This window comes from Perca fluviatilis, chromosome 1 (genome assembly GCF_010015445.1).
Source record: "Perca fluviatilis chromosome 1, GENO_Pfluv_1.0, whole genome shotgun sequence".
Classification (NCBI taxonomy): domain Eukaryota; kingdom Metazoa; phylum Chordata; class Actinopteri; order Perciformes; family Percidae; genus Perca; species Perca fluviatilis.
The window spans coordinates 35,814,423-35,827,265 of record NC_053112.1 but is presented as its reverse complement, the minus strand read 5'-3'; the positions used below and the strand labels follow the sequence as shown (position 1 = coordinate 35,827,265).

The window sequence follows — 12,843 nt, the reverse complement described above, 5'->3', positions numbered from 1 at the left end:
TACATTCTGATATTGGTTGGGGGCCAGAAAGCCGCAATACATACACTGAATTATTAATGTTGGTCTGAAAGGATGATAAACTTGACTGAATGCCATTATTCTTGATAACACTCACACATTTTGGAATATTTCCATTTTTAGTTTCATTCATTTTTTATCAACACTAGGTGGCGCCAAGTGTCTGTATCACTGACTCTCATTCATTCATTCATTCATTCAGTGTTACTACAGGTCGTCTCCTCCATTGTGCTTGCTGTAGTGCCACATGCTGCACATGCAGAATAAGCAAATATGTCATTTTGTGTTGGAAGTACAGCACTCCCACCTTCAAATGACCCATCTTTATTCAAAAAGCACAAGGCAAGATCGAGACTGGAGCTTTTAAAATGACATTTACAGTGCTTGACCATAACAGATTCATTTTAGTAATGACATGCGAGGTTAAACAGGTAACACATCTGCAGAGAGACACCTCCTTTAGACTTTGGCCCGGACGATAACAACAACAAGAGATACAAATGAGATCTTTTGTCTGCAATCAATCTTCATTCAGCCCAGTCTGCAAACCCCCATGCCATGAGCCATGAAGGAGTGAGAGCCTTTTGGTTGCTAGGCAGGCACCACCACACCACAGTTGCCAAGGGAATGCCTTCATGCAGAGGCAGCTGAAGAGATGGTGGAGTATGTTGGGGGTTGGTGGTTATAACAGAGGACTGGTGGGGGAAGGAGCTAGACAAGTTCAAGGCCACCGTTTCCACCAACATGGTCTAATGGTGGTGGTGGTGGTTGTATGTGTGTGTGTGTGTGTGTGTGTTTGCAATGAATGGGTGCATGTGTGTGGTTCGAGACAAAGCAGGGGGAAGGGATGTAAGTGAGAGAGTGGATTGGAAGTGGATGTGTGTCTGATACCAACCAGGGCTGACGTAACTGCCAATGAAATATAGTAGTGATAAGGACAATGGATTTTATGGGATAATAGAATAGCTCATGAGCAGATAATACACGTCCATTTCCAGTAAAGATAAATAACATGACGAAAAGAAATAATGGTATAATGATTCATGTTTTATTATAGAAAAGAGGATACAATTCCCTGTGTTATACTATTAGTATTTATAAGATATTTACATTGTTAAATATGCTAAAATGTTATTACAGAGCATGGCAAAACTTGATGAATGAAAATAGCAGATCACAGAGAATGTTTTTAAAAAGAATACCACAATAAAGATCTTAATGTGTAAACAGAGGGTTCAACTCTGTTTGCCACTGCAAAAACTGTTCTGTTAACATGTTTTAATCCAAACAGATAGACACTAGTGGTCTAAAGCTATCAGGATGCATTTCTCCCCTATATGCGTGTGATAGACCTAAAATAGAATAAACAAAATAGGGAAATAACAGTGACTGTCAAAAGCAAATGGATTTCCTAAAGATGCAACTAATATTCAAAATTCTTTATAATCTATATATAACAGTATAATATGTGGGTTGGTGAGGACGTTTATTATAACTATAACTGTTAACACATCTGCATGTCTCTCTTCCCATGACCTACAGCCTGTCCTTCTCTTGTGTAAATTAGCCAGAAGTCACCAGTGACCTTTGTGCAAAAATTAAGTGAAATTATGATGTAATTTTAAGCACGCATCAAGAGTGGCAGCATCAAAACAAAGGCATCACAAAATTACAGAGTAAAAGTAATATTTTATACAGTATTTTTCTAACAATTCTTTCAACATCCTTCACATGTTGACAGTGAGTTCAAGTCAAAAGTTGTACTGGCAAACAGTAGTGGAAGAATTATTCTGAATACAATGTTATCGCTGCTACTTAAGTAATATAGTATCATCAGGGGAACACATAATGTCTAATGAGAGATAGCACAGCAGGGACTGCACACTTGCAAAGTTGAAGGACATGCTGTAACATGCTATTATTGGACCTCTGGGTGTCCGCTTAAACGCATTCATGCCCATGTTATAAACTTAACCACCCCCGATGGTGTTACGTCGTGGAGGAGATAGATACGTAGGGGTGGAGAAGAGGGGAAAAAAGAGAGGGACTAATTGCACAGAGAGCGAGAGAGAGAGAGAGAGAGAGAGACTCTCGCGCGAGAGAGATAGAGGACAAAAACGTGACGAAGCAGCCGAAGAGCTGTTATGCAACCGCTGACCTACTAACACATATTTCTAGAAAGGGAGCCAGAGAAACTGGAGCAAAGTGTGCGGCAGCACACAACACACAGGCAGACCGAGCCAAGAGACAGAGAAACAGCATCCATCCGACCCACTGACTCAACCACAACTGTCCCGAGCACCGAAAGCAGGAGAAGAAAACTTTTCGGGTTTTTTTTGTTGGGGAGGTTTCTTCTAAAGGGCACAAGGAAAGGAGGAAACGGGAGCGAGACAGCTTTTGTGTCGGGGGAAGCCTGAATCTTTTTTTTCCCCTCCCTCCTCCAGGACATGAAAAGGTAGGCTATGTTATGACTTGCTGCTTTTCGGCTTTTTGTCTTTGTCTATTTGTATCTCTATGTGTTCTTTTTTCGGCGTGGTTTCGTGTAGGTTTTTCTAGCGGTGCGTTGATGTGAGGACATGATGCGTATGGCCGGTTATTGTTCACACGGCGACTCTCGGCTGTGCCGCGCGTCCGTGACTTTGAAACGTTTCGAGCTGCTGCTGCTTTTGTCACATTAAACACGGCACCGGCGAGGCTAATATGCTACGGTTTTTTTTCTCTCGGTTTTGTTGCGTTTTCCTCGCTTTGCTATTGACGCGAAACATACAGGACTGGGAAAAACGTGGTTGGTTGTTATCCAACGTTACACGCTCAATGTCAAAACGAGGTTATTCCCCCCGCATGGTGGCGTTTTCCAGGGAATGGGGGCAGCTGCTGGGCTCGGTCTGTGTTGTCTGCTCAATGCAGACACACAGGGTACTATATTAGCTCCTGCACGTGGTATGCTGCGGTTCGTATGTAGGCTATAGTCGTTCATAAAGGTCACTAGATCACTTTAGTTACTTAGATACTAATTCTCTTTTTGGCCGTCCATCTTAATCAAACACAGGCTTCCTTTAGGATACCCATGTATATAAAGGGTAAGGTAATGTCACATTTTTAATGAATGTAGTAAAAAGAAAACACACAAAAGATGTCTAATGTTTTTTGAATAGATTGCCTTTGTTAATATTATGCTATTTAAAACAAATATGGGAGTATTACAGATATACTACAGAAAAAACCGTTTATGCAACAGCAATCTATTAATAAAAGAAGAAAAAAAAATTCTTTCATGCTTATGTTTGTATAAAACTTCCAATGTGCAGGGCCTTTGCTTCCGTTTCTAGGTTACATTAGCCTAGTAACACATGAATAGATGTTCAAGTTCAAAGGAGAAAACAAAATGTCTGATTTTCATTCAAAGTGAGTCACTTTTTTTTTTTCTGCTCATGAGGTAAAGCACAGAGCTTTGCTTTGAGGGAGTTGGAGGGTATGACATAACCAGCACACAGCAGGGAGAAGCAATAAACAGCAGCTCTCTCCCGGGACAGAAAAGCCTGTAATTGATTCCTGTTCACACCCTGCTCTTTCTTCCCATCATTCATACCCAGATTAAAACCAACTCTTTATTTCTAAAGCAGATAAGATGTTTTAAAAATGGTTTCATCAATGACGTAACGCAGCTGCTCAGTGAGTTATTTTTAACTTTCTCAGTCTTTTTCCTCACAGAGGAAACATGGAACATACTAAAAAAGCAGAAGGTTAAACCAGATAATAGTCTCTTTTGTTTGGTACAAAGCTTGCGTCCCAAGATCCTGGTGAGATCTTTGCGTGGCTTTGTTGTAAGAAGTGAACATCCAGGATGTGATGCAATGCATGGAAACCCCTGTCTGGCGAAGCCAGAGTTCTGGTGAGCTCTTAGTGCGCCTGCTGCCAGCTGGTCTGGTTTCAGAGCTGTCTGCATTGCTCCATCCCAGCCAGCTTTGGGGATATAGGTCAGACCTGTATCTGGGTGAGGAGACATGGCAAGCTGCGGACTATAGTGACTACAGCTACTTGTCCCAGTTTCCTACTTTACTGTCTATTAATCAATAAGTGTTTGTTTTTAAAGATTTTATTTAAAGAAATAAAGGTTGCATGTTACTGTGGTCACTAATTGACCAAATAAACACTAAAAACACTAAGCAGAATATTATGCAAATGTGTAAGCTTATACAGATTTGGAGATTTCATAATAAGGTCATACTTATTTATTTGGAAACAAATATTTGATTCACTCTAACTGAAATGTGGAACCTCTGAGCATTTATTTGAAAGATCTGGTATTCTGTTACTAATCATTATACAGGTTGAAGCGTTTTTAGTTAAGTACGTGTTAAATGCTTTCACTAACTGACCTGGAATGTCTGGATTTCTGTCTGCTAGTTTTGGTTCTTGACACAAAGCTGTGTGGCAAAATGGAGGCTCCTACCTGGGGCTCCACATGTGTGGTATTGGATCACTTAAAAGATGGAGGAGGGGAAGAGGATGCCATGCGTTTGACTCACACTTGCCTCAGAGGAGGTCAGAGGTGAAGCATTCCTCCCCGAGCGGAAAGTACCTGGGAACTACTTCAGGCTTGTGTTTTCCACAGCCAAAAACACGGAAAACAAACTGCTTACAGTAGTTGGAGTGAATCATTATTTTCTTCAGTGGGAAATTAGCCTCTGCACAAGAAGCCAATTACACAGTGTAGCCATACCATGCCCAGTATCTCTTTGTTTTCTATCTTAAGTCTTGGCTTTTTATTCAGAGATCAGATCATGCACAGGACAAAGGACAGTGAAAGGGGAGATTGCAGAGGGCATTCACAGCCAGTAACCTGTAGCTTCTGCTGCGATGTAATATGCATGTGTTACACAAGCTTTACTTCGCAACAAGAGTTATTCAGAGCACGTACGTTACGAGCCACAACAGCAGCCCCTCCCCATGCAGTCCTAAGAGAGAGAGAGAGAGAGAGAGAGAGAGAGCCTGTTATATGTGAATTTGGCTGCAGAGATGGGTGTGTGCTCTGACGTCAGTGCCATCACTCTATCTCTCACTATCGTTATTCATCTGCTATTGGTGCATATTGTTCAGTGCTGCATACGGAGTCGTAGGGTTTTCTAGAGCAAACCGGAATTAATGTTGCATGAAAATCACTGGGGCTTTGATAACCAGATTTTTAGGCAGATGACGTATTCAAGTTTGTCTCTTTATTCGTCCTGCTGCAGATTCTGTGTAAAATTCCTCTCATTTCCACCAACTGAACTCCCCCTGTCACCCTATCTCTCTTCTGCTCCCCCCGTGCCTCTCTTCTTTCTGTCGCTCTATTTTTAGAGTGCATGCTAATACTCTTTTCCCCTCTCCTGGCCTCCTTTCCTTGCAGTCATACTGACCTATTTTATGGCGCACCGTCAAAGACAGGAGGAGTGTTTACTGCTTAGCGTCGTTTCTAGGTCAGTGGGACAGCGCAGAGAGTATGCATGCTTCCTTCGCGCCCGCCTTTGTTTCCTGCCCCCCCTCCCCTGCAAGTCTTTATTAAAATTATCCAGGGTTGGGCAGAGAGGGAGGGGCTGACCCCACATTTTTCCACGTCAGTTGGTGGTTGTGTCCAAATCCTTTTCAGGTCATTGTAGCTTTACTCCAGTTCTTTGAGATAAGGAGACAAACGACACGGTAAAATCCTTGTTTTGGCACTGAAGGGAAAACTCAATTCGAAGTATAGCCTGCAGTATATCTAGGCTTAGCCCCTGAGTTACAACAGAACAGACATGGGGAAATATACGGCTAATTATTTAGAGCAGTAGTCAAGTTGTTTCAAGGTCTCAGTGTGGGTTTTTAGAATGTGATTATGTAACAGGGTCATTGACTCTGGGGGAAGCAGAGAAATGCTGTAACCAGTCTGGAGACTGGTTCAGGTCTGTTTTCTCTGCTGGCGCCATGTCTGGTCTCATACACCACGATAGAGACAACATAAGATAAATATGGGAGCATACATAGGTATAAGGAGCTGCTTTCTATTTCCTTAACAACAATAGCAGCTGTAACACTGTTGTAAGACACTGATGTTATTAATAGATTACATTAAGACCAACATTTTTTCCTTAATGGTTTTTGAGGTACTGGGTGAAAAAGATGCAGCAAATGTTCTGCTTCAATAGCAGAAAGCAAATACATTATAGTACTAGTGCTTCTTGTTTGATTTGAAGTATTTGAAAGCGTGCATAAAAGTTGCTTGACAATTATAAAACTGTAGTATATTCCTGTAGATAACTGTCTATCAAAGTGTTAATTGTGCTCCACTGATTCCAGTTCCCAATACTTGGTTGCTCCCCAAAAAAATAGTGGAAACATGTGAAAGATTAGGTTAACAAATGCGTGCAAGTAATGATAAAAGTTTAATTCCAGTTTTGCAAATGAACATCAACACCAGAGGGGTCATTGTTACCCACAGGCACGGTGACCTAGATTATTACGTTACCTCTGTGTGCGTGTCATAAGAAGATGTTTTCATGTTTGTAATTGACTCCGGGGCTTAGTGTAGTGGCGTGTTATTAATTACTGCATATCAACTGTGTAATTCAGTGCAGTGAGAGAACCAGAGGACTCTGGACGAAAACAAGTGCAGATCTAGTTATTACGTAACGCTGGACTGCCGTCAACATCCGTCCGCGCTGCATCCAGCATTGTTGTTAACGCACGTTGAATGGGCAAGGCTTCTTTTTGCACTACGATGTTGACACTGCATAAGGATGTTCAGCAGCTTGTGGTGTTGTGTAATTTCAGACTGAGACATTGCCGCTGTGAGGGAGATCTCCTAGATAGATACAGCCCAACACGGACGTCTTTCCACTTCCATAAACAACCATTTCAGCCGCTTCCGAAACGAGTTTAAAGCAGTACTTTAAATCTGGTACCTCATGAGGCATTTTAGAAAATAAAATGTTAAAGCAGAAATTATAATTGCACATAATTTGTTTCATCATATGCCATACTATAATTACAGTAATATATCACAGCGTGGATGATACATCATATCCCAGCTTATTCCCCGCCTCCCTCAGCCCTTTTATCTGTCAAGTCTCTGCAGAGCTGGCACCAGGTCAGCCTCGCTGAGTCCTCTTATGTGACTATGACAGCACCCTGTCTTACACAAGAGCTCTGCAGTAGCAGCAGCAGCCGCACATACAGTATGTTTAATCCCAGCTACAGCCCCTAATGCTCATGTATGTGCTGCTACTGAGACTCTGCATCCACCATTCTTTTCTCTGTGAAGTCAAGGAGACAAAGACAAAAAAGACAAACATTGCAGAACATTGGGGATTATGTCATAGAATTGTGGCGCAGGTTGTATGTGATGACATGTTTAACCTTAGAGGTTATACTCAAGGGACCCATATTAAAGCTTTGATAAGTCTGATTTTACCCTTTCTGAAACATAAATATATGTTACAATGAACTGCAGTGGTTTTGCAGCTAATCTAACGCTCTCTCTTTCTCCCCCTCCTTCTCTCTTTCTCTCTCCCAGTTAGTTGTCAGCAAACAGCAGCACTGAAGCCGGATCCTCAGGGAGCCCCCAGAGTAGACGGACTGACCTACACCCTCTCTAAGACACTAAAAGAAGCAGTGCAGCAGCCTGACAGGCATCAAAACTCTGCTGAAGACTGGGGAAGAAGCTGATAAACTCAAAATCACCTCCAACAAGACAGCTGGAGGACTCTTTGCTGAAAAAAATACAAACGTGTTTCTTTTTTTAGGTTCAGAACACTAGTTCAATGTCTGAGGTTTTTGGGGAGTTCCACCTTTTTCTAATCTTCTTGGCTAATATGGACACTTGAATGTTTTGATCGTGAAAAATAACAAAAGGAAATCAATGAGGCTACCCCTTCAAGGAGCACAAATACCTCATCAAGAAGTTTTTGCCGATCCTGCGACTTTGAATCTGCTTAACAACAAAGCAGAAAGCTCATATAGTTTTAAATTTTTCCCTTCTCCCCTTTGCCCTTTGCTAGAGTTACACTCTGGCCCCCAGCTGGGACAAAATGGAAAGTCTAAGTCTACACCTCCCGAACACCAGCAACAAAAATGCCATGGAGGTCGACACGTTTTCCTCCTACAGTGGCAGCATCCCATCCCCTACTCCTGGAAGTGGAGAACGCATCAGCCGCCAGTCTAAAGGTTCCAAGGCTAGTGCGAGCTGCCGTCGCAAGCGAGAGTTTATTTCCGATGAGAAGAAAGATGCTTCCTATTGGGAAAAACGGAGGAAGAACAATGAAGCAGCCAAGCGCTCAAGGGAAAAGCGTCGCCTCAATGACATGGTGCTAGAGAACCGGGTCATGGCACTGAATGAGGAGAACGTACGTGTGAAAACGGAGCTTCTTCAGCTCAAGTTGCGCTTTGGCCTCATCAGCACAGCCTCCTACATGGAGAAAAGTCAGCAGATCTCCAACAGCGCTGCTGGTGGCAACAGTAGTAGTGGGAGCAGCAATGGCACCTCAAATGGTAACGCCTACCTCTCAAGCAGCGGCTACTCCAGTGCATCCCAGGTGATGCTGAATTCGGACTCTTCTGAAACTGAGCAGTCGAGCCGTGGCGAGCGCCACAACCTGCTCCACCAGTACTCTCCCCGGGGCTCCTTCTCCGACATGTCTGATGGCTCCTCCAGAGACAGCCCGGAACCCATGGGCTACAAAATAAAGACCGAGCCCTCAAGTATGGAGATGGCCGGACTGGAAAGCAACAGGATGCCCAATGGTATGCCGAGTGGGGCTTACCATGGCAGCCACACTGCTCTGGTTTCTCCTCACCAGCAGAACGACCCATTGGCTGAAAGTGCCATGGACTACCAGCACCACCAACAGCAGCAGCAGCAGCAGCCGCAGTGCCACATGGAGGCCTCCAGTCCCGCTCCTCAGGCCACATCTGCACAGAGGAGCGTCATCTTGTACCGCTCCAGCAGCGGCTGTTACCCCATGGAGACCCAGAGGCCGGAGGACCAGCAGTCCCAGCAGAACAGACCACTACAGCATGGCCAGCACTCCTTAACCTCCAAGTTCTCTGACGGCTCAGTGACCATCACAGAGGTTTCTGAGAAACTAGAGAGGACAAAGACAATGGACTCGCCTCAGTACGAATACACTAATGGTTATGCTGAGTCGACAGAGGAGCTGCAGCAAAGGTACAATCCCAATGCCCAACAACAGCGTGAGAGCCATCATGGACACTGCAGCTACCAGGGTCAGGAGAGTAGTCCTCAGAACCCCTTTGCCCCTAATCTGATCCACAACACTGAGGAGGGCAAGTCCTCCTTCCCACAGCACAACGGCTACCTCAACACACTGGACGAAGAGCCCCCGGTGCTCACCTACGAGGGAGGCCCCGGAGCTGGCGGTTTGTACCAGGAGAACTCCTCTGCTAAAGACACCTCATCCAGTGACGGGGAGCCCCGTAGCTCGGACAAGGAGGGCTCCACAGACGACGAGTCCCCCTCCTCGTCCTCCTCAGACATTAGCAGCTACCACCAGAAGGCGGTGGGAGCTTCCGGCTCGAATGGCGAGTTCCAAGCCGAGGTCAAAGCCACTGCCCTGCCCCACAAGCTCCGCCTCAAGTACAGAGCTCTGTCCAACGGGGCAGCAGCAGGGCAGATGGAGGGAACAGTCAACACCTCCATGTCCCCCTCTCCCACTCTGCCTCAGCACCCTTACTTAGCTCTACCCAGCAACCCTAACGGCACCCAGGCCAACAGGGAGAGCAAAGAGGCGGACAATGAGATTGAGTATGCGCAAGAGGTCAATCCTTTGAATGAGAGTGCGGACGCTAAAGACGAGGTAGGGAGAAAGGGATCCAGCAGCAGCTGGACTGGGCACAATAAGAGGCGAGATTAGGGACAAACTTTCCTGTCACCTCTCTGTCATCTTCAGCAGACATTTACAGACAACACAACTATGACTCACATCGGCACCGTAACAAGGCAGAGAAGAAGCCGGTGATCTGTGCGAGGTGCAGTTAGGATGGGATTTCACCAAGTTCCACTGTGTCACCTGATCCTCTTTCCTTTGCTCTCTCCTACCTCCCATCTATCCCTCCAATTAAAATGATAGATCACTTAATGAGGAAGAGGACAGAATGAAACTCTCCAGAAACATTATTCAATTATTCATTATTGTAAACTGCCTTGGTGGCTGGCCAGCATTTTTATTGTGGCATTATGGTAACATTCCTTTGACCAAAGAATACACATCCTTCCTTTAGTGTCTCCCTTTTTGGCATCAAGAGTTACATTCTTCCTCCCTCTGATCACACATGTCCCATTTGATCACCCACTCTCTTACCATCTGTACACACCCCAAGTCCCCTTCACTTCTGAAGCACTTAGATTGTATATTACTGTGACATATAAATTTGCATATATGGAATATATATTTTAAGAAGAAAAATGTGGTGAAAACAAAAAAAAATTAAAGCAGTGGGTTGCGGAAGTCGTAGACTTAAAAGTGATCGTTTTTCTCTCGTTGTTATACTTTGTACAGTCGCTCTTTGTCTAGAAAACGTCTCAAAGATTTTCTTTGAACTAAAAGAACGGGCCACAACTTAGTTGGGAAAAAAAACAAGAAAGGTACACTTTTTCCAGATTTATGGATGAGATCGGGGGTCTCATTCAGGTGATCTGAGCTCTTTGACACTCAAAGCTGTCAAAACAGTCACGGCCAGTTATCCGCATATCAGTCAAGGCTATGCAGTCACACATTGCTGTTTGCAAAACCTGACAAGCACAAGGCAGGCCTCGCCTGCCAGCCCTTCAGCGTAAATCAATACAGCTACATTTCCAGACAAATATTGCTTGTCTAATAAATGAAATTTCGACTCTCCAGTCGCAAACAAGCAAAGCTGCTCTCTCTTCATAAGGTGCCTCTTTATTGTGTTGTCCCTCGTCCCCACTTTGGCCAATGTCTTAACGGTCCCACTCACCTCTGCACTGAGTTGTTTTAGCTGCAGTAGCTCATACAGTCTGTACAAGTTTAACTGTTTCACTCCCCGGTGCCTGCCTCTGGCCACTATGTATAAATGTAAAGTTGTCTCTCTATCTCTTGTATACTGCTGTCATTGTTTTATTATTATTTTATTAATATTGTTATTTTCTATTATATTTGGTTATTATTTTGGCTATTATTATGTGCATATTTCTGTCATCTTGTTGTGTCATTTTGCTCTATGCTCTTCCTGGTTGTGCTGTGTATTTACCCATGCTGCCCTTTGCCCCAGTTTCCATTTGTACTCTGTCTTACCGTATAACCTTGTTGTTTGCCGAAAGGCTTTTCTGAAAATGAAAGAAAAAAAAATTGAATAAGGCTTGTCCAGAAGTGGTTATGTATTGCTATACTTCACGTGGGTATGCAAAATGGTTACAAAAACACTTTTTTTTTTATTGTGAAAGAATGAAAATGGAGAAAAAAATAAAAGGTTGTTACATTTATATGTCTCTATTGAACTTTCTAATGAAATGCATGGTGAAGGTGACACAAGCACTCACACCATGCACGCGCACACACAGTCACATATGACATTACATAAAAAAACTGCCTTTTATTAACTAAATCTGGTATTATTCATTCATATCTTGCAATTCATTCATACTTATGGCTGCATTGTTAAAAAAATTTGAAATACGAATACAATGACTTCAATACCGGTTTCTGAACGTTACTTTTTTCCGATACTAATTTTATAAAATCCATTTTAACAAAAAAAATTACAATATTAAACATTACGGCACAAATCTTTTCATTTATTTCTCAGCTCCTACTACGTGAGCCCCGTCTTTGTGCATAACGTAGAGTTTTTCCTGCATGTCTCTACGACGTGTCACCAGCATTATTAGATCTGGGTAGATGCTTACTGGCTCATTGTCGCTGATGAGATTTACTCCTATTGGTATTGAATGACGAGGCATTTTTCGATACTGAATACTATAGAGGCAATTCGGTGGGTGCCTAAAAAGTATTGAATTCGGTACCCAGCCCTTCTCATACAGGAGCCTATGTTTTATTCTTCCTTTTGTTTTATTCAAATTATTAAATTTTTTAAATCATTTTTTAGCCTAGGCTATATTTATATTACTGTCATATCTTTTCTTAATTAGCCTACCATTTATATGTCTTAAAGAACTTTTAACTGCTTTGTTGTTTAAAGGTGCTATACAAATAAATTGGCCTGGCCTGTATATGTGTCACAGTGGCGATGGTTTTAGGTCAATGTTGTTTAAGGTTAATGAGGCAGGGATAATTTGAGGACAGGAAAAGTGTGTGTGTGTGTGTGTGTGTGTGTGTGTGTGTGTGTGTGTGTGTGTGTGTGCACCTTACACACACACACACACACACACACACACACAAACCCAGCCTTTTTCTAGCAGAAGACCAACTAGCTGATGCACAGCTCACAGACAGCAGCATCCCAGTCTGCCAGTACAGCTCAGTGTGAGCCGACACAGAACGACTTCACTGGTTTACTGCGTCATCACTTAATGCCGCCTACTAGCATAGATTCACTGAAATGAAACAAATCAGAACAACACTCAGACTGGGTGGTACAAGCAGTGCAGGAGGGAACCTGTTGGCAAAACTGTAATATATAATATTTTACAAACAGGCTGTCTGCGCACAAGGGTATATTCAGCGGATGACATATTAAAGACATTTCATGAAAACTCTCGATGTCGAGCATTAAGCTTAAATAAAATAGAGACTGAATGAATAAAATATGACAGCAGTAGTCCAAAATTGCGTGTGAGTAGGGCAAGAGCTTTACGCAAGGTAAAGAAATGCA

The 12,843-nt window shown here is 43.2% G+C and overlaps 1 protein-coding gene across 1 annotated transcript; it reads left to right on the top strand.

The window, feature by feature from the left end:
• The first annotated feature begins 2,097 nt into the window (after nt 1-2,097).
• On the top strand, nt 2,098-11,494 carry nfil3-5 (nuclear factor, interleukin 3 regulated, member 5). The gene is made up of 2 exons (XM_039807351.1): nt 2,098-2,473; nt 7,550-11,494. The coding sequence occupies exon 2, from the start codon at nt 8,064-8,066 to the stop codon at nt 9,903-9,905; it is 1,842 nt and encodes a 613-aa protein (XP_039663285.1). The 5' UTR covers nt 2,098-2,473; nt 7,550-8,063; the 3' UTR covers nt 9,906-11,494.
• Nucleotides 11,495-12,843: the final 1,349 nt, after the last annotated feature.

Excerpts from the sequence above, each read along its gene's own strand:
- nfil3-5 (XM_039807351.1), top strand. The coding sequence starts at position 8,064 with ATGGAAAGTCTAAGTCTACACCTCCCGAACACCAGCAACAAAAATGCC.